Raw genomic sequence first — 22,376 nt, 5'->3', positions numbered from 1 at the left:
ATTGCAGAAACACAGGCGAAGGAAAAGAAGACTCTTCTCCCAAGGCTGGCTTGCCACCTGCCAGTGTTCCTTCTGCTCTGTCACTTTATAGTCTCCAGTAAAATTTCCTGCAGAGCTTAGTATTCGAGGCAGTGCCATTTGTCCACTAATAAATGAGAGACGTTAGAATTGATTCTTTTATTTAATCTTTTAATCTCACTATCCTTTATACCTAGCATAATACCAGACACATACTCATTGATCAATCAGAATCTATGGAACGTGTCATCTGAGACCAAATAACCCCAGTGAATGGCTGAGGATGTTTATGAATGTGTCATACCTGAAACGGGGAGGCTGGGCCTGGAAAGGTAGCTCTGGGTGAGTGTGTGTGATTCCCATCTTTCATGCTCCTCTAAGGATTACAGTCTTTCTTTGGAAGATGTCACTTTTGTTAACATGTCAGCACATGCTCTATTCTGGCAGTGACTGGTTTTGAGAATTGAAATCCTGAAAAGTACCAGCGGGGAGACACCGCAGGATGATGGCTGATGCTGAAGGGATTTAGTAATCCTAAATGGTTTCAACGTTGTTAGGATTCTTGATTTTGAGTTACAGAGTGAAAAGGGAGACAGCAGTCAATAATAGGACGCTGATTTAGGAGAGGTAGGAGTTAAATAGCGCTCTGTGCCCATTTAATAAAGTGTGTTATAGCCAGTGCCACAAATTTGATTTGAACAATTTCTATTTTTCCCAGCAAAGATGTTATTACAGGTCAATCATTTCCATAAGTGAGAGCACATTTCTGTTGTATACTACACTGACAGATGGCTAGAAGACCTCTCTTTCATGATCCCAGGCGGGATAAAAAGGCAATTTACTATCTATAGGACTATGGGTACGCTGGTAATGGAAGAGAATCATTCTTATACAAATAACTCAGTGTTTGAATCTGAACTATCAAATGAATCTGAGCTATAGCCAAATCAATTTGATAAACCATCAGAATATGATTGTACTGGCTCCAGCCTGCAACGGCAATGCATTAAATTTTCCCCACAGGAAACTGTTTTCTAAGGAAACAGCAATTGCATGATTGCTTAAAATAAGACACACACTCACATACACACACAATAACCACCTTCCAAATCCTGGAATGAGCTCAGAATATCAGGTAGAAATTCGGAGTCTGCTGATGTTCAAGGTCGAGATTCCTGAGGGGCAGCCAGGATGTGGGACTGCCCCATGGGACCTCAGGGAGCTTTTTGTGTGCCCCTGAATTTTGCAGCAAGTTGCTATTTGCAATGGAATATCTCAACTTTGCATCCCCGGGTGTTCACAGGCTCCCTTTTTTTCACACAACTGCATATTTGTGCCCCTAGAAAGCTGGTGAATAGTGATTTGGGGGTTCTCTCCTGAACCCCCTGAGAGTCCTTTGCATGTATCTATAAGGGACAAACGACCAAGCCAGCTGGGGTGAAGAATGCACCACTGCTTATAGAGGGGTTACTGGAGATTCAAGCAGATGACTCTTCCCAGCATCATTCTAGGCAGTGACTCTCTGTCTTCTGAGCCAGCAACATTCCTTTCACCTGGGAAATGGGTAGAGAGGCAAGTTCTTAGATCAACTACTTCCATCCAATTCTGGGACCAGGGATTAGCAACCTGGGAGTTGATTTTGGTGCATCATTCAGGGCAAGTGGGAATCACTTAAAGCTGAGGCAATGCAGCTGGTTCTGGGAGTTGTTTTTGACTGACTTCAAAGATGTGGTGCCTCCTAGGGATATCCTACGCCCAGTGATGTGGTTGGAGTGGCCTGGCCCACTGGCTGAGGCCCCTTCACAATTCCCTAAAGGTCCAGTGGAATCTGCTCTTGCAAATTCATTAATTCACTGCCGTTCAACTTCTTCCTCTGATTCTACTTCTATCAAGTCCTCTCCTCAAAGAATGCTTCCTAGTAAGTCTCCCACACACAGATGCCTGTCATCCATTTTGCTGGTGGGGGTGGGGTTGACTCTGACCTGGGGGACAGACCCAACCCCAGGTTGAACTGCATGTATTGTGAGATGGACACTTAACACCTTCCACCCCAGAGGTCCTGGAAGAGCTCACCCTTTGTATGCATAAGTAAACCAGCAGCTCCCAGACCAGGGGGAGATGGGAGATGGGTATTGGGGCACGGAAATAGGCATGGGATAGGCCAGAGAATCCCAGACTACCATGCAGAGGGGTTGGAAGGATACCTAAGGACTACCCTGGAAACCTCAAAGCGGAGACTGGTGTTAAGGTGATCAATTCTCAGTGCCTCCTGATGGAGAGGAGGGAACCAGCCACTATAGACCAGGCTTTCAACCAAGATTCTGCAGGTCTTATGTATGTATTGAGATGAAAATATGCGAGCAGGTATTACTACTCTTTAAAATGATAGTAAGCACTTTCAACTTACTGATTTTCTCCCAATTACAGATTTTCTGTCACTTGATTATTTGATCACTTGACATCCCATTACTCATTGATTTGCTTGAAAGGGTGCCAGTAACATCTCCATTCATCCCTGTCACGTGCTAATGTAGCCCAATGGTATCTGCTCATTCTAGGAACAAGAAGAGCCTCAAACTGATCGTTCAGGGTCTTGACAAAGAAGTCTGAACATCTCGTAGGTGGGCGGCCACGCGATCTTTTGATGTCCCGTGGAATCCAGTCGGCAATGGCTCTAGTCCAGCAGTCGTCTCCAAATCTCATTATGTGTCCAGCCCATCTGATTTCTGACACCTTGGCAAACAAGATAGCGTCCCTGATTCTTGACTTTCGACAAAAGTCAGAACTCCGGATTCTTTCTCTCATTTGAGTGAAGCATGATACTCCAAGCATAGCTCTTTTGATTCCTCTCTGGGAGACCTGAATAGCATTCTCATCCTGTTTTCGTAGGGCCCAGGTCTCTGAAGCATATGTTAATGTAGGCAGAACAGTGGAATCGAAGAGATGTGACCAGAGCTGAAGGTTCTTTGTTCTCTTAGCTATTTCTTCGACGTTCTTGAAGGCATTCCAAGCTGCTCTCTTCCTCCTTCGCAACTCAGGTGCCAGGTCATTAGTCATGTTGACTTCTCGACCTAGGTACACATAACCGTTGCATTCGAAGATAGTCATCCCATTGAGAGTGAATGGAACGTCAGGAACAAGACCATTTCTCATAAACATTGTTTTTGTCAGATTCAGCTGTAGTCCAACTTTTCCACACTCACGGTCGAAGTTGGCCAGCATTTGTGCCGCTTGGCTGATGTTTGGTGTTATAAGAACGATGTCATCAGTGAAGCATAGGTGGCATAGTTGCCGACCATCTCTCTTCACTCCCATTCCTTCCCATTCCAGTTGGCGCATTATGTTCTTGATGGTGGCACTGAAGAGTTTTGGTTAAATAGTATCACCCTGGCGAAACCCTCTCTTGACGTCAATGATCACCCTCCTGTAGAATGGTGAGATCCTGGTAGTGAATCCGCAATACAGCTCACGGAGGATCCTGATGTATTGACTTTGAATGCCCTGTTTGGCTAGGGTCTCGACGACTGCTTCCATCTTAACAGAATCAAAGGCCTTCTTTAAATCAACGAACGTTAGACAGAGCAGCATCTTGAACTCTCGAGAAGCCTGACTGAGCTTGGTTATCATGTGGATATAGTCGATCGTGCTGAATCCTTTTCAAAAACTGGCTTGCTTGCATGGTTGTTCTTCATCTAGTGTTCTGCCAGTCCTATTCGGAATGACTCAAGTGAACAGCTTGTAGATGACAGACAACAGGTAGATTGGGCGATAGTTGCCAATGTTGTGGATATCTCCCTTCTTGTACAGTAGTACAGTCCTGCTGGTTTTCCATTGGGACGAAACCTTGCATTCAGACAGATAGTGTGTGAAGAGTCGGGCCAGTGTATTGATAAGTACTGATGGCAGGTTCTTCAGGTGTTCGGGTCTGACCTTGTCTGGGCCAAGTGCTGTTCACTTCTTTACCAATGAAATAGCATGTTGGATTTCGGAAGGGAGAACTTTGGGAACGACATATCCATCCTGCGGAATTTGGTATGTGGGCAGGTGGACGTGGCTATCAAAGAGATCTGAGTAGAAGTCATGGATAATCTCCATTGCCCTTCTGGAAGATGTGATAGATCCATCAGGATGTTGGAGGGGGACTCATCCTGGTCTTGTAGTGGGCGAAGGACAGGTGGGTGTTGCGAATGCTTTTCCCAGTTTCTGCCGCATCTGCCAACACTGCTGCTTTTCTCTCTTTGAGGTCTTCCTTTATCACTTCTCTGCACTGCTTTGTGAGCTCGGACATTCGCTTGCAGTTGCCTGAGGCTTGCGCCAAGCCACATTGGTGAATGAGCTCGAGAGTTTTCGAAGACAGTTGTCTTTTTGTGGCTATCTCTCTCGGTGTTCCTTGCACAATCATAGAGGTGCTGAACCAGTTGATCGTATTCCTTGTCAATGTTGTCAGTGATGGCATCTTCCCATGTTTCTGCAATAGTGTCAAAGAACTCCCAGTTGGTGGTCGTTCTGGGAGTTCTCTTCTTAAACTTTGCAGCCCTTTCTCCCCGCTCTGTGAAGTAGGATTTTGCATGAAGGAGACTGTGGTATGACCCCATTTGGAATTTTGGGACAACAGCGACATCGGTCAGGCAAAACCGTTGATTGAATATGATGTGGTCAACTTCGTTGTGGAACCATCCACCGGGAGCCTCTCATGTCCAACGTTTAAATTCGGCCTTCTGGAATTGTGAGTTACTATGGATGGTCTTGGTCAACATGATGAACTTGGACAGTCTCTCACCCTGTTCATTCCATTCTAGGCCATGGGTCTTGATATGGAGTTCTTCAGCTGAACTTCTCAGTCCTATCTTAGCATTAAAATCACTGACAATGATCTTGTAGAAGGTGTGGTCTTCTTTATAGAACTTCTCCAGCTCCATGTAGAGTTTCTCAATTTCTTCTTCATCATAATTGGATGTTGGTGCAGAGATTGGGGAGCAGAGATCCTCTGCCTGCTCCCAGCAGCCTGGCAGACCTCCAGTACCTCCACTACCTCCACTACCCAGCCACAGACTCTCTCCAGGACGCTTTCCAGACTGCATTGCAGCTGCACGACACATCATAAAACACTACAAGATTACCGCACCATATTTGAATGTGTTGAAATATTGTTTGAAGCATGGAAACTCCTGTAAGGGCGATTAGAGGCCGCTCGAAAAGCTTCTATCCCTCTTGGAGAGCATGACAAGCTACCGAGAGTGTTCCACCCACATGGCAGAGCCTGGCAAGCTACTTGTGGTGTATTTGATATGCCCAAACCAGTGAATACAATGGGTCCCATTCTCATGACTCTGAAAGAGCCACCAATATGGCTGTGTTTAGAAGGATGAGAAAGGAGAGGCTCATAAAGTCTCAGAACCGACATATACTGCCAAAACAAAGAAGGACAAAAATGACTGTCTGTACTTTCAATGCACGTATGCTGTCATCAGATGAATCCATTGAGGACCTGATGGTGCAAGCGTGAAAGATCAAGTATGACATCGTTGGTCTAACGGAGATGAGAAGGCATCAATCACATCACACCATTTTTGACACTGGGAAAGAACTGTTCCTTGGCACATGTGACAAAAGAGGTGTTGGTGGTGTTGGTGTCCTTGTCAACACGAACTTGGCCATAAACATTGATTCATTTGAATGCCTAACAACCTGAATCAGACAATTACACTTGAATAGATGTGGCTCACTGCTGGCAGTTTCTATCTCCGTTGTCTACGCAGATTTTCTGTAAAGTGGAATAATCTGGAAGATTTTATTTTATTCGAGCCAGAATCAATCCTCTGGGGAAAGAGGAGCCAAAAGTGGGTGTGTAACTTGTGGAACTGGCAGAACTGTTTGTGCAAGTGACATCTCTTTTTACATGTGACCCGAAGGGCTAGCTGAGAAATTCGTGTGTCTGCTTTCATTCCACACTCTCCCAAGACACACCACACAATGCCTCTGCCTGACATCTTCTCTTTCAACTGCAGGAGGCTTCCTCCTGCGCTGGTTGCGCCTAAGAACCAAAGTTCTTAGGCCGAGAAGCTGCTATCTATTTTCCCTTTATCTCCAGAAATAACCACTGATGGAGTTTCTGTCCTTCCATGCAGGGTCTAGTTGTACAGATATGTTGGTTCCAGTGTGAAAGCAAATATCACTTTGTGGTGAAAAAAGAAGTGATGTTGATAGATGGTAGGTGAATAGAGAACTATGTGGACGTCAAATAAAAGTTAAAGGGTATTTGCTTATTTGCTTTCATATGTCCAAACTGACCTTGTGTTGGCTCTTAAGGATCATCTAGGAACTTTTAGATTTGCTCATGTTTATCTGTTTCTGCTCACCATTTCTTTTGGCAGCTCCCTCATTCCATCAGGGCTCACTTCTTCCTGCAGTGCATTCTTCAGTAGGGTTAATGGTTTGGGTTAGAGCCCAGGAAAGAATTTTTAAAATGCTCCTGTGTTTTTGGGTCCTTGGAGCTGTAAAGGCTAAGGACCTTTCAGAAGGAAAATTTCACTGTTGACTGAGATTGTCAGGGAAGAGGACATGAGACTTAGAATGAACCTCATGGAAGAGCAGGGAAAATGGGAAGGGGAAGAGTCACTCTTGTGGAAGAGATGGAAGTAATACAATTCCAGAGAGCTGGAATCTAGACAGAGAGGAGCCAAGAATAAGCCTCTGTGGTTATCTCACTGGGTTGAGGATGAGAAAAGAGAATCATGCTTTTGATCCCGGAAAGAAATGTATGATAGAGTGATGAGAAGTCTATAATGTAAGTAGCTAAGTTTGACAGTAAATTTATGCTCTGAAATTTGCATGACCTTGCAGGCATTACTTATCCCCTCCAGAGAAGTTAGTTTTGTCTATTTGAAAATGGGAATACCACAAAGGCTCTTATGAGGATTAAATCTGAAAATTTAAAGTTAAATTTTAAGCTTTTAGGATACTATCTAGCACTTGATAAGTTCTCATTAAATATTAGTTATTATTGTTACTGTTGTAGTTTTATTGAAAGTTCAAATGTAGATAAGCCCTAATTGTCTCTGTAAGTCTTGCAGATGGCACAAAAGTAAAATTTGACCTTACTTGCCAGTCCTGTCTTGGAAGCCTCTGCAATTGGAGAAGTTAATTTCTAACACACACGCTGAATTCTTGCAGATGGAAATGGGGAAATCTACTCACAAAATGACTGGTCCAGAGGCTCCCTGGAAAACATCATTAGGTAATTCTTCCAAATTATTGTTGTCACTTAGATTCCTGGGGACAGAGCAGAGGAAAGATGGAAACACAAAGCCACATAAAATGCCGCTGCTGTATGAGCCATCTCCCTCTAAATGGTTTGGAAGAATAGGCAGGAATACTTACAGCTCATCTAGTTGGGTTCCATTGAATGCACAGTCGTGTATTTCTTGAATCCCATTTTTACTCAGCCATCTGAAATAAAAGCCCATTAAAAAGCCAATAATGTCCAATGCAAACAATACAGAGGTTTCATAATTGGAAGCACTGGGGCCGAGTCAGACAGCACAGGTTAGTGGCATAAATAAAGGGCCACTCTCAAGGCCCAGGGACAGAAGTGGGAAGGAGACTGAGTAATCACCGTGTAACCTTTGGCAACTTTTGAAATCTGCATTATGCGCATGCATTACCTATTCACAAATATTAATGAAATTTAATTTTGAAAGTGCACGCTTTGCCATAGCCACCCAGACCCTGGGCAGCTCTGCGTACAGCATCTGCATGCTGAGACAATAGCAGGCAGGTAGCAGACCGAGATTTTTACTCTCCTGAAGAACAGAAATCATTCAATTATCTACCAGTCGAGGGTTTATAAGACAGAGAACATTTTGTATTACTTTCTCAAAGGCCTTAGGCCTCTCCCCTCTGTTCACCCCAGCAGCAGGTCCTGCTGTCCTCCCAAAGTGATCTAATTAAACTGTCAAACAACTTGAACATCTTCCGTGACCCATAGGGACCTGGCTATGAGAGGTTTGTGAAGGTGACTTGGGGCTAAACCACAAGAGAAACTGGTGGGCTGCGGTGGGCGAGGGAATGTGAGTTGTTGGGGGAGGGGGTGGGGCTGGAGCAGTCATCCTGGTTGTATAAAGAAGGTCAAGAAGGTCAGTGAGTATCTTTGCCTGGACAGCAGGGACCCAAGGACATAGAGGATAGCACTACATAACGGCGTTCCTAGGTAGATTAGAAAAAGAAACAACAACAACAACAAAACAAACAACCTTCACCCCACCCCGGAGAAATCTAAAGTGAGGAGAGCTTCGTCTTGAGAGGCCCTGGGTAGCTACTCCTGCATTGCTGTCTGCTTGTTTTCCTGCCAGCCTCTGTGAGTGGACAAAGAACAAGCTAAAAATATTGTGCATTCAGAACTCCATTTCCTAGGCTTTGGGCATGTAGTTAGAAAAGACTTAGGATCACAGGAGAAGAAGTGTGTGCTCTTATCTTTCTCGTAACAGCCAGATACTAAAATATCCAGAGGAGCAAGGGAGATCTTTTAAAATGCTAGCAACCAATTCGGGGGTTCCAAAGGCTGGTAGGTGGCTTTGCACCCATCTCATCAGCTTGGCATCTGCTCCCAGGAAACTCTGCCAGGCACACTGAGTCCCCGAATCTCCTCATCAGTTTGTCCTGCAGTAGTAAGAGCTTATAGCTCTACCCTTATCCCACTATGTGGGTGGTAGATCAAAATCAGGCATATGAGGATGTCTCTTATAAAGGACCTGATAGGAACTTCAAGATGATTGGGCCAGAAGGCCAAATTGAAGCTATATAGGTAATTATAAATTATAGAGGGAATTACAAAAGAAAGTTGCAGTTTCTTTTGTTGATCAAAGTTAATATATAATAATGAGAACAATTATTTTAAAATAGTTCCCTTTAAAAAAATTGAAACTATAACTCTTTGGGGATGAGAACATTTTACTTCAGTTTAATTTCTATTCTTTATCAAAATGTTGACTTCTAAAATCCAGTACCAAGTCAGGAGCGGGGTTTGCCCATAATTGGCTGCCCCTAGAATCTAACACAAAGGGTGTATAAGTCCACCTTTGTTTTTTTTGTAAACTAATCAACATTTTCTGAATACATGTGTGTGATGCAAATAGAATTTTCTGCATGATTGGATAAAATATGGTCTAGTTTAAAATAATTATTGTATTCAAAGTGGTTCTTTGTCTTTTTGGATTTTTTCCCACTAAATAGATAACATTTTTTCCCAATAAATAGATAACAGGAGGCAGTTTTACATGTCAATAATGGACAAAAATACAAAAACCAAGTTTTGTCCCAAAGTCCTGTCCTGGGGAATCTGTTGTAGGCCTCTTGAATTACCAACAAGGAGTAGCTGACATTCATGAAGTACATATTTAGTCCCCTAAGAGATCTTTAAAAACGTAGTACTGGTTTTGAAAACAAATGGTGATGATAGTGAGAACCTGGGCAGAGTATCAGGTAAGGAATCAATGATCAATGGGTTTTCACTTAACCTTTTGTGTTCACCCAGAAGATTCTCAGACTACTTAAGGTGCAAAACTATGCCTGTATCTTCAAGATGGAAGGGACTAGAGGACCTGGTTCAGTAAATTCATGAGGGGCAGCCGAGTGATGGACACAGTCAAGTGAGGAAGGGAGTATCACACATGAGAGAGGGTCTCCTGTGGCTGGGTATGCAGGGATCTTTCCCACATGTTTCCTTATTTTGATTCCTTTAGGCCATGACTAGCTGCTCTCCCCATCCTGATCCTCTGCTAACACTGAGGAAAGGCTTAGAGATCTTCTATGGCTTATTTTCCTCTGTGTCACAAGTCAGGTATCTGGTCATATTTTTGGACTATATAAAATAAATATAATTAAAAAATATATGTTATTTAGAATTTAAATATTTCATATACATCTATTATAATATGTTAGGATAGAATTATAAAATTTTAGAAAATACCAGTATATAGAAAGTTTATTTTGAAGTTATCATTTCCTTTATCCATGCTGGTTTTCTTTTCTCTGAATAGATTTGTTGTCCCTAGTGAGAGAAAATGACTCTATATCTAGATAGAGCACCCAAATAAAGAACAATTGCAGACGTAAACTGCATTCAGTATGGACCTTCTGCTTCTGTTATCTATAGATGAAGAACCATTCAAGGCAAGAAAAGCAGATATTGTCCTTACAAATGTTCCTTTATCCTTTAGGGATAAGTCTGAACATTATTGACTCTTAAAAAACTATCCTTTATAGGAAAGTGTGTTCAAGTTCTGGGGACCACATGGTGTTTATGAATAGGAGTCAATGAGGAACAGCTGTGATCAGTATATTTCACTTGTAAGTTGAGTTTCAAAGCTTCATCAATTTTGGGCCACACTCAGCTTTGTTCAGGACTTACTTCTGGCTCTGTGTTCAGGGATCAATCCTGGTGAGGCTTGATGGAGCATATGGAGTGTTGGGAATTGAATCTGGCTTATCCACTTGCAAAATAAATGCCTTAGTCACTGTGCTGTATCTCTGACCCCATAAATTCTTATTACCTCAAAATCTTTTCATCAACATGGAGGAAAATTAAAATTCTGTAAGTCAGGACACCTTGCCTTCTGTCTAATGTTCTGGACCAAAAGGATGTGTATTTAACATGTAAAACTGAAAATATTAACATAAAACCTCTTAAATACATAGTTTTATAAAATCATCATGTTAATTTTGCTACCTTATAACAAAAACTAATTTTGAATCACTAGATTTAAAAATAACACACGGTCAGAGCTGACTTAAAGTAGCACCAAGTCCCAGTACAAGTGATTAAGGCAGCACCAATTCCCAGTACAAAAGATTACAGTTATCAGTAATGTTTCCTTCATGATGTAGTCCAAGAACTTTTTACTGTTATGCTTATGTTCTGACCCACCGAGCTGGCATTACTTCGATATTCACTATTTTCTAAAAGCTCCTTTTATCTTTTTTTTTTATAATCCTCTTAAACTTTGATTATTCTTTTTCTTCTCCTTGCCCTTTGCCAACACTCGGGCTAAATCCCACTCATCTTTTAAAGTCCAATTTAGACATACCCTCCTTTTCTCAACCTTTATTTAACTCTTCCTTGAGCCCTGGCATCACAGGCAAGCAGAGTATATTATCCCTTCTTGAAGAATGATTGCTTTTATTTTATATACATTTCATTCTGTTCATATTTTAATTTATTTTTCTTTCTCATTCTCTCACACTTCCCACGCAGCCATCATGTCATTCCAACTCTCTCTCTCTCTCTCTCTCTCTCTCTCTCTCACACACACACACACGCACACACACACACAAACAGAAAACACATATGCACATTTAATATTCCCAGTATCTGTACTTTAGGTAAAAGGATTAGGATTTACTCATGTATAATCCTTATCCTAATACTTTGAATACATGCCTTTGACTTTTACAAAATTTCCCTTCACAACCCAATTATTTGCTAATCAGTAGTAGCAAGGAATATAGTTTTTTTCTCCAATATTTTCTATTTTTCTTTTTAATTTACATAAAAAGCTGCTTAGCCTTATTCTGGGCTATGTTCTTTGTTACTGTTTCTCTCTCTGTACATCTTGGTCTCTGAATCAGATTGCTTATTTGAAAAGGACTGGAATTCTTTATGGATTGAAATTTATTTTTTGAACACACTGAGATGTTTAACATAAAACCATAGATGTTTATTTTCTAAAAATACTACAATTTTTGGAATGGACAAGATGCTTTCTTTTCGGATGCAATTGCAATGACCAGTCCTCTGAGTATCACTCTATGCCCCTGACTTCCAAAGATTCCACAAACCGTGAGTAGCCTGTTGTCCCATATTTCCTTACATTCTGGGAAGTAGGGAAATTGTCCTGTGGACTACTGGCACAAAAGATTAGAAGGTAGTTCATTAACTATGTAGAGAGCATAAAAAGGGGGGGGGGAACTGAAGCTCATTAAAAAGCGTGATTGTTCCAAGAAAATGAGAAGTCATCTTATGCTTAGCAAGGTGCTGAACAGTAGCTGCATGGCATAGTTATGTGGGAATAGCCATATCTTCCACTCTCAGCCTCCTTCTTTGTCTTTTTCTTTGGGCAACAAAAAGACTTTCCAGGCAATAACTAGCTTTATTGATGCATGAGTTATTCTGTCCTTTGGAACAGATGTTGCATCACAGGAGACCATCATTCAAAGAGCAATTTTAAATACTTGAATCGCACCACAGAATCATAAATTATTAACACGACTCCATGTTGTGATTCTGAAATATAAAGATGGGAAATGAGAGAAAAACACAGAACTAGAGAGAAATTTCAATGGTGAAATGCCAAAGTTCCCCCCACAAACATGGAACGAACATCCCATTATGAGAAAGATCATTAAGTGAAAAGTTAAGCATTACTCACTGAGTTTTTATACTTTACTTACAGAATCATACTTTCAAGACTCAGTCCTGTGAAAGAATTTCCTTTGACTGTATGGAGGTTTATGTTATCTTGAATATCTCTAGAAGAAATTATGGACAAATCAGATAAGTATCTTACTCATGTGTCTTTCCCCCATTCAGTTTATGGGCATGTTGAGGGCTTTAGGTCAGGAAAAATTCAAATCATGTTTATTGTGAAAGATGAGTTCAAACTATGAAAAATATTGTGGAGCTGAGAGTAGGTAAGATAGAGAATAGACCAGTATGACAATAGTAGCTGGGAATGATTACGCAGGACAAGATCTGAGTGTTAAAAGTAGGTAAAGAGATCGTCTTTTTTTTTTTGTAATTAGTGAATCCCCATGGGTAACTTTCATGTTTGCATTACAGTCATACAATGATTGTTTATCCTTCCCTCCTCCAGTGCCCATTCTCCCCCACCAATGTTCCCAGCATCCCTCCCTCCCTCCCACTACCCCCCATTCCCCACCACCCCACCCCACCTCAGCCACAGGGCATTCCCAGAAAAAGGGATATTCTTGATAACCTTTCAGTATCAATGCTGCAAACCACAATGCCCAAAAGGAGGCGGGGGGGGGGGGGGTGGCGGGAAGAGGGAGAGAGGGGAGAAAGAGAGAGACAGAGAGGGAAAGAGACAGGGGAAATATGGGGTGGGGTGAGAGAGAGAGAACACACTGGTGCTGGGAATGTACGCTGGTAGAGGGATGGGTGTTGGAATACTGTATGACTGAAATTCAATCATGAACGACTTTGAAATATTCTTAAAAAGTAAAAAATTTTAAAATTTACATGGACTGTGCTTGTCCATGACTGGTGTCTGCTTAATGACCAAGACACTAGAATTGATCTTTTACTTCCTTTTAATTAATTTATTTTTGGTGTGAGAATCACACCTGGCTGTTCTCAAGGCTTACTCCTGGCTCTGTGCGTCACTCCTGGCAGGGACCAGGGGACCAGATAAAGTGCCAGGCATTGAACTCAGGTCAGCTGTGTGCAGGGCAAGTGTCTTCCCTGCTCTGCAATTGCTCTGTCCTAATCTTGTGCCTCTTTACCAAACTTCTGTAGTCACTTTCTCTCAAGCTTCATCTGTCTTTCTTCCCTATCATCTTCTCACTCACAGCTAGTTTTCTTCTGAAGTCCTTGGTCACACAAATCTTATTGATTTTTTTCCTCTTCCTGAAATTCTGGAGAGTCTTTTTTTTCCGGTCATGGCTCATCCTTATATCCAGTTTCCCCTTTGGGTCTGATCTACCATATAATTGTAGAAGGAGCAAAGTGCTTGTAGATCTTTTGAGAAACTGAGAGTACCTTTCTCTCTCTCCCTCCTTAGTTCCTTATCTCCCTTCCCTGCCTCTTCCTTTGCAGTCTCTCGAGATTCTTCAGTTTCAGTGTTGAAAATCATTGATTCATTGCCCTTTCTCCTCGTTCAAAAGACATATATCCTAGGCAAATGAAACACATTTGTCTCTAACATCTTAATGTAAATTGGTTTGTCTGGTAGATTCTTCATGCCTAAGGCAGCATAAGAATTCTTTGCTGTGTTTGTTACACATAAGGAAATTCTTCCTGAGGGAGAAAGATAGTAAGATAAGGGGGAGTTGCAAGGGAAAGTGTGCAAAGGAGTAGAGAGGGAAGAGAACAAGAGACTTCTTGATTTGCTGTCAGCGGACAACCACGCCAACTTCCTCCACACTGAGATTAGTTGACCTTCAGGTAAAAAAACAAAACAAAACAAGGATACAGGAGGTTTATCGTCTCTGTTCCTTCCCAGACAACATATTTGGAGGCTGAAGATCTAACAATGCATACTAAGGCCCAGAGGCTAATGAGCAAGAGAGCTACTGCGTAGAAAAGTTAGCAGCAGCTCAAGGAAAGACTTACAATAGAACCTTTTGGAGAGATTGAATCTTGTGAACAGCTGGCAACTGCTTAATACCTGTGTTAGATATTAACCTAGAAAGAGAGAAAGAAAATAAAAGTGAGGAAAAAAATAAAACTGGCTATTGTAACAAAGTTTAGAGAATAGGTTCTCCAAATTCAAAATTCCAGTTTTGAGCTATCAGAAAAACATATCAGGAAATCTTCTAAAATACATGAATCATGCAAAGGCTTTCTACTTCAAGATATTGTCTAGGGTTCAGTAAGTGGTTGAATTCAGTGAGAAAAAGAACCCATCGGCCACAAAGGGTTAGTATGCTGTGATGCTCTTTATTATGATTGAAAGGTTCAGATCAAAACAAAGCAGTAATGCAGTCATAGTTTTCCTCCCCCATCTCCTATTTTCCTGCCCTTAAACTTGCTAGAGAGCTGCCTCTTCCCCACTCCAAGTGATTCTATTGGTATCAGGATATGAGTCCATGAACTTTGGCTCCAGAGTGATCTAAAGTGATCTAATCAGAATCCAATGGGGGCAGGGTTGGAGGTCAGTTGGAACTGAGACCTCTGACACTGTAGTCTTGAAGCAATGGTGCATAACTCGGTATATCTGAAATTTCCAGAGCTATACTGGGTCCATACAAACGCCTAAAAATCTAAGAAGAAGGCTAACCTGTATTCGGTATATTGGAAAATATGAGTTCATACAGTTTGGAACAGGGAGAATAAAATGAGAGAGGAAGAAAACCAACAAATATAAGGAAGTTTTACCAGATCCACCGCCAGTACTTGTAACCGGTTCTCAATGAGAACTGTTGCTCTGGGGAGAAAGGAAGCATTAACCATGGATGGCATTTTCTATCATTTAATCACGTCCCATAATGTTAACTCCTCTCTGGGAAATTCTTCCTGAGCATTTCATCCAGGAGGACAGAGGAAACACACTGGCAGGAAGTACAGGACATCCAAGGCAGGTGCTGTGATCTCCAATTGCACTTGCATTCAGCATCCTGGAGTCTAGGTAGAACTGGCAGACATGTTTTCAAATCATCTGTGAGGATTATTGGACCCTATTTTCCAGTATTTCCTTCCCTCATGTGAATTGATAGTGATCCTCACAATAAGTCCCACCCCTATTTCCCTTTTCTGTGTGCAACTTATCAAGTCAGACTGGTTGCTTGTAACCTAAAGAATTTCCGCTGGTATGGTGATGAACATAAAACATCTTTGTGCTTATGATCTCCTGTCCTCCAATTCAGAATTGAGAAAGTCAAAGACTTCTCCCTGGTTCTCAGTAACGATTCTTAGACAATTTTTCCCTTTTAGTTCCCAAACAGTCTCTATTTTCACTTCGGTAGCCCTTAAGATAGACTTGACTTTACTTGTTTTAATTTTGGGGAAAATTTTCCTTTTTTTCATTCTGTTTTTTTCTTGGACCACACCCAGAGATATCCATCGGTTACTTAGTGGTCACTTTTGGTGGTGCTCGGGGACATGAGGAGCTAGAGATTGAACATGGCCAGCCACATGCAAAGCATGTGCACTGGTCTGCTGAATTCTCTCCCTGACCTCTGCCCTTAGCATTTTAATCTGAGGATTTGTGGGTAATTTACTTTAAAGAACTTACATGCATAAAAATGAGCTGTTTTTTAGTGTGTGTAGAGAGCTGAATTCACTTGCGTATATAGATCTATAATTACCAGTAGAATCAGATATAGAACAGCACTACTGCCCTTCAGTTGCATTGTGTTGCCCTCTTGTAGCTAACATTTTCTTCCACGTTCCATCCTTAGCAACCACTGACAAACTTTTGTTCTTATGGTTTCATCTTTTGCAGGTCAAAGTGCATTCATGTAGCGTGCACCACATGCGACATTTTGCATCTGGCTTCTTTCATGCAGAATAATGTATTTGAGATTCTTTGTGGTTGTGTATTTCAGTAGTTGCTTGTTTTTGTCACTGAGGAGTAGGCCATTGTATTCATACCACAGTTGGAGATCTTCAGGATTGTTTTCCTTTTTTTGTGATTATGAAAGAAAGCTGCTTTAAACACTTGCTTATTGTGTGTGTACATTTTTTAATGTTAAGTGTATACTTTACTTTTTTAGGAACTGAAAATTTGATTTCTTAAATATCTGTACTATTTTGCATTCTAAAGGGCTGGAGCGATAGCACAGCTGGTAGGGCGTCTGCCTTGCACGCACCCAACACGGCTGACCTGGAGTTCAATTCCTCTGCTCCTCTCAGAGAGCCCGGCAAGCTACCGAGAGTATCTCACTTGCATGGCAAAGCCTGGCAAGCTACCTATCACGTATTCGATATGCCAAACACAGTAACAACAAGTCTCACAATGGAGATGTTACTGAGCCCACTTGAGCAAATCGATGAACAACGGGAGGACAGTGACAGTGATATGCATTCTCACCAGCAATGTATGGGAATTCTAGTTGCTGTATATTCTCTGATTATCTTAAAATAATTTGGCTAATATTTATTATACTTATGAAAATATTAGCATGAAAAATAAAATTCACATTCAAGTATTACTAGTTAGGGATGACGTCTGTTAATATTTGGAGTTTGAAATACCTAAAAAAATCAAGTATTCCTGTTGCTGTTCATAATCTATAAATTTCTATTCTTTTCTAACAGAAACATTTACTAGCTTGACATAATACTATTGCACATTTACTAATCACATCAAGACTTCAACTATTTTTAGATTTGTTCCCATATGTTAGTGCAGCATTCCCTTAATGAGACATCAAAGCATGGACTATACTGAATATTAACTGACAACTTTTATACTACTGTGTGCAGATTCAGAGTGCAGTGTGTACTGATAAAGTATTGGGTTAATTGGTTGAAGTTCCTAAGGCATTTCTCATTTCTGTCACCAAGAATTGCCAAATGTTTTATTTGCCAAAACTCTTAGTTAGATTACTTGGCATGTGTCATTCTGTTACTTGGATCAGTTAATCTTAAACAGAGACACAATCTGAAGGCAAGGAATGAGGAGGACCTAGATACCAACTTTGGTGTGTACTAGACAGCACAAGTTATTTTATCTCTTGTCAGGGAAGGAATTGGGATAGAGTGTAGGAATATCAAGGTAGATATTACAGCCAACATCTCTGGTGCCCTGCTTCATATCTTCCTGGCCCATCTTTGATTTTAGCTATTACCATGGCAACCAATGGCATGCAGAGTTAATAGTAGGCACGGTAGCTATATTCAGCTATACTGGATGGCTCTCATTTTTATGTCCTGGGTTTCTCTGAGTGGGGCTGCTTATAGATACCTGATAATTCTGTAGCATATGCAAGTTGGAAAGTACAAGGGGTTAATACTCAAAAGAATAGCTCTTGGCTAGTGGTAAAATCCTGTTGGGTGGTGGTGGGGGGGTGTATAAAAAATTCTCAATAGATTCTAAAGGAAACCTTAGAGGGACTCTAGTCTGATGAGTTCTAATTGTTTAGTAGTACTAAGTAGATGGTAACTTCTTGAGTTTGCTTTCCTGTTTCCTTCTTCTCATTCATGAAAAAAAATAGTTATTATGTAAGTTAGACATTAGACATGCCTTGGAGAACCTAAGGTAAGAATAGATACCCACTTGTATTGAATGTCAACTTTGAGAAAGATCTACTGATGCTTAATATCCCCCTCCAACATCTTCTGCAATTGCATTCTAGTCTTGTTCCAATGCCACCGTTTATAGCAAGTTTCCAAAAAATTGTTTGTATGTACTTGCTTCATTTTCTCAGCCCCCATTCACTTTCAGAACTGCAATCACTTTTCAACCTCATTCACTTTCACTACTGCAATCACATTTCAACTTCAATTAATCACTTTATCTCTCAATTAAGACTACTTTTGTCATGCTCTAAACCTAAAACCCACCAATCACAAATCAAATGAACACTTTGTTTTCATTGATTCAATCTTTAAGGTGCATTCAGTATTATGCAAGTTTGGTTTCTATCATATTTTGTTCTCTGTTTTTTCCTCCTTTACCTCTTATTCCTTTTAGTTTTGCCCTTTCTTCCAGGTCTATCTGTAATTTGAGACTTTCTCATTTTTTCTGTGGTCTTACTAGAAGGATCATACTTCCATAGCTTTAAGTACTAAGAACACGGTGCTTAACTTTGTACACTCAAAGTGTGTACACTCAGAGTATTAGAGTACAACTCCGAGGTACAGAGTGGACTTCTGCAGACCTGTTTAGCCCCTACTGTTTCTCCTCATTTCTTCCACACAAACTGCACGAAACTTTTTTTTCAATTTTTTAAAAAAGTTTTAATAGTGAGACATGAGGTACAGTTACAGACTTGGATATTTTTGTGCTTGGGTTTCAATTATACAATGATCAAATACCCATCCCTCCACCAGTGCCCATTTCCCACCACCACAGATCCCAGTATCCCTCCCACCCCCTGTCCACCCCATCTCACCCTGCCTCTGTGGCAGGGCATTCCCTTTTGTTCTCTCTCTCTTATTGGGTGTTGTGGTTTGCAAAAGAGGCAATGGGTGACAATCATGTTTGGTCTATAGTCTACTTTCAGCATGCTTCTCCCATCCTGGGAGGATCCTCCCAACACCTTTATTTGGTGTTCACTTCTCTATCAGAGCTCCCTTTTCCCCTGGCATGTGTGGTTGGCCTCCAAGCCACGGAGTAAAATTCCTGGTACTAATCTCGGCCATTCTTGGGTGTTAGTTTCCTATTTTGTTACTTTATGTTCCCCAGATGAATGCAATCTTTCTATGTCTGTCCCTCTCTTTCTGACTCATTTCACTTAGCATGATACTTTCCATGTACTACCACTTGTATGTAAATTTCGTGACTTCGTCTTTTCTAACAGCTACATGGTACTCCATTGTGTAAATGTACCAAAGTTTCTTTAACCAGTCATCTGTTCTCAGGCAATCAGGTTTTTTCCATATTCTGGCTATTGTAAAGAGTGCTGCAATGAACAAACAAGTGCAGATGTCACTTCGACTATACTTTTTTGCCTCTCTGGGATATGTTCCCAGGAGTCGTATTGCTGGATCAAATGGGAGCTCAATTTCTAATTTTTTGAGAATCGCCCATACTGTTTGCCAAAAGGGCTGAACCAGTTGGCATTCCAACCAACAGTGAAGGAGTGTCCCTTTCTCGCCACATCCACGCCAGCATTGGTTGCTTTTGTTCTTGTGGATGTGGGCCAGTCTCTGTGGTGTGAAATGATATCTCATTGTGGTTTTGATCTGCATCTCCCTGATGATTAATGATGTGGAGCATTTTCTCATGTGCCTTTTAGCTATTCAGATTTCTTCTTTGTGAAAGTTTCTATTCATTTCATCTCCCCATTTTTTGATGGGTTTAAATGTTTTCTTTTTGTGGAGTTCAACGAGTACTTTGTATATCCTTGATATTAACCCCTTATTGGATGTGTATTTGGCGAATATCCTTTCCCATTCTGTAGACTGTCTTTGTATTTTGGTCACTGTTTCTTTTGAGGTGCAGAAGATTCTTAATTTAATATAGTCCCATTTGTCTATCTCTGTTTTCACTTGCTTGGCCAGCGGTGTGACGTCTTTGAAAACACCATTAGCTCCTATGTCATGGAGAGTTTTGCCAACTTTTTCCTCAATGTACCTTATGGATTCCGGTCTGATGTTGAGGTCTTTAGTCAACTTTGGTTTTACTTTTGTACATGGAGTTAGGCAGAGATCTGGGCCCACTTTTTTTGCATGTAGCCATCCAGTTTTGCCAGCACAATTTGTTAAAGAGGCTTTCCCTGCTCCACTTCACTTTTCTTGCCCCCTTGTCGAAGATTAGATGCTCATATGCTTGGGTGGAGCTGTCAGTATATTCAACCCTGTTCCATTGGTCTACAGCTCTGCCTTTGTTCCGGTACCATGCTGTCTTAATTATTACTGCTTTGTAGTAGAGTTTGAAGTTAGGGAGGTTGATTCCTCCCATTTTCTTTTTCCCAAGAATTGCTTTAGCTATTCTTGGGGGCTTATTGTTCCATACAAATTTCAGGAGTGTTTGCTCCATTTCTTTGAAGATTTTCATGGGTATCCTGATAGGGATTGCGTTGAATTTATACAGTGCTTTGGGAAGTATTGCCATTTTGACAATGTTAATTCTCCCAATCCATGAACAGGGGATATTTTTCCATTTCCTCGTATCCTCTTTTATTTCCTGAAGTAGAGTTTTGTACTTTTCTTTGTACAGGTCCTTTATTTCCTTAGTTAAGGTGATTCCTAGGTACTTGATTTTCTGGGGCACAATTGTAAACGGGATTGTTTTCTTCATGTCACTTTCTTCTCTTTCACTATTTGCATATAGGAAAGTCATGGACTTTTGGCTATTGATTTTATAGCCTGCAACTTTACTATACAAGCCTATTGTTTCTAGAAGTTTCTTGGTAGAGGTTTTAGGGTTCTCTAAGTATAGTATCATAACATCTGTGAATAGTGAGAGCTTGATTTCTTCCTTTCCTACATGGATGCCCCTAATATCTTTTTCTTGCCTAATCGCTATTGCAAGGACCTCCAGTACTATATCGAACAGCAGTGGAGAGAGTGGACATCTTTGTCTCGTCCCTGATCTTAGAAGGAAGGCTCAGTTTTTCTCCATTGAGGACGATGCTTGCTGTAGGCTTGTGGTAGATGGCTTTAACTATATTGAGGAAAGTCCTCTCTATCCCCATTTTGGCTAGGGTTTTCATCAAAAATGGGTGCTGGATCTTGTCAAATGCTTTCTATGTGTCTATTGATATGATCATATGATTTTTATCTTTTCTTCTGTTGATATGGTGGATTATGTTGATTGATTTCCGAGCGTTAAACCAGCCTTGCATCCCTGGGATGAATCCTACTTGGTCATTGTGTATGATCTTTTTGATGAGTAGTTGAATTCTATTTGCTAGTATTTTGTTGAGAATCTTTGCATCCGTGTTCATCAGGGATACTGGCCAGTAGTTTTCTTTTCTCATGGTGTCTTTGTTTCCTTTTAGAGAGATATGTGCTTCATAGAAACTGGGAGAGTTTCCGTTTTTTTCAATTTCCTGGAAAAGCTTGAGAAGGACTAGCAGTAGGTCCTCTTTAAATGTTTGGAAAAATTCGCTAGTGAAGCCATCTGGACCAGGGCTTTTGTTTTTGGGAAGACTTTTTATTACAGTTTCGATTTCCTTGATGTTAATAGGTCTATTCAGAAACTCCAGATCTTCATGATCCAGCTTTGGGAGATTATAGGAGTCCAGGAATTTATCCATTTCTTCTAGGTTCTCTTGTTTCGTGGCATACAGCCTTTCAAAGTAGTCTCTGATGATCTTTTGGATTTCTTTGGTTTCTGTTGTGATATCCCCCTTCTCATTTCTGATTTAGTTTATAAGGGTTCTCTCTCTCTGTTTTTTTTTCTTTTTGTGAGTGTTGCTAGTGGTTTATCTTTCTTGTTTATTTTCTCGAAGAACCAGCTCTTGGTTTCATTGATCTTTCGGATTGTTTCTTTGGTTTCCATGTCATTGATTTCTGCTCTAAGTTTTATGATCTCTTTCCTTCTGTCTGATTTAGGCTCTTTCTGTTGATCCTTTTCTAAGGTCTTGAGCTGTGCGGTCAAGTTGTTTATGTGCATCGTTTCTACAGACCTAAGATATGCTTGCAGAGCTATAAATTTTCCCCTTAATACAGCTTTCGCTGCATCCCATAGGTTCTGGTAGCTCGTATCTTCATTCTCATTTGTTTCCAGGTATCTTTTGATTTCGTCCTTGACTTCCTTCCTGACCCACTCGTTGTCCAGCATTGAGTTGTTTAATTTCCAGGTGTTTGATTTGGTTCTTCGTGTCTGTGTGTGTGATTCACTTCTATCCTCAGTGCATCATGGTCTGAAAAGATAGCTGATACTATTTCTATTTTCCTGATTCTGTAGAGGTATGTTTTGTGTCCTAGCACATGGTCTATTTTGGAAAATGTTCCGTGCGCACTGGAGAAGAATGTGTTTTCTTTCTTTTGGGGGTGTAAAGCCCTGTAT

At 40.9% G+C, this 22,376-nt stretch overlaps 1 protein-coding gene across 2 annotated transcripts in view; it reads right to left on the bottom strand.

The window, feature by feature from the left end:
- Positions 1–22,376, bottom strand: part of FSHR (follicle stimulating hormone receptor) — a 257,310-nt gene that overhangs the window by 13,685 nt on the left and 221,249 nt on the right. Inside the window, exons 5-8 of one of the 2 annotated variants that reach the window (XM_056117488.1) lie at positions 14,366–14,437; positions 12,466–12,543; positions 7,399–7,467; positions 7,216–7,290 (exon numbers count right to left, since the gene is read on the bottom strand). In XM_056117488.1, coding sequence (XP_055973463.1) covers positions 7,216–7,290; positions 7,399–7,467; positions 12,466–12,543; positions 14,366–14,437 — 294 coding nt within the window. The remainder of the gene's footprint in view (positions 1–7,215; positions 7,291–7,398; positions 7,468–12,465; positions 12,544–14,365; positions 14,438–22,376) is intronic. The other variant, XM_056117489.1, reaches the window with a different exon arrangement.

This window comes from Sorex fumeus, unplaced genomic scaffold (assembly GCF_029834395.1).
Source record: "Sorex fumeus unplaced genomic scaffold, SorFum_2.1 ptg000003l, whole genome shotgun sequence".
Lineage (NCBI taxonomy): Eukaryota > Metazoa > Chordata > Mammalia > Eulipotyphla > Soricidae > Sorex > Sorex fumeus.
The sequence above is the reverse complement of the archived record's forward strand: the minus strand, read 5'-3'. Positions and strand labels throughout refer to the sequence as shown.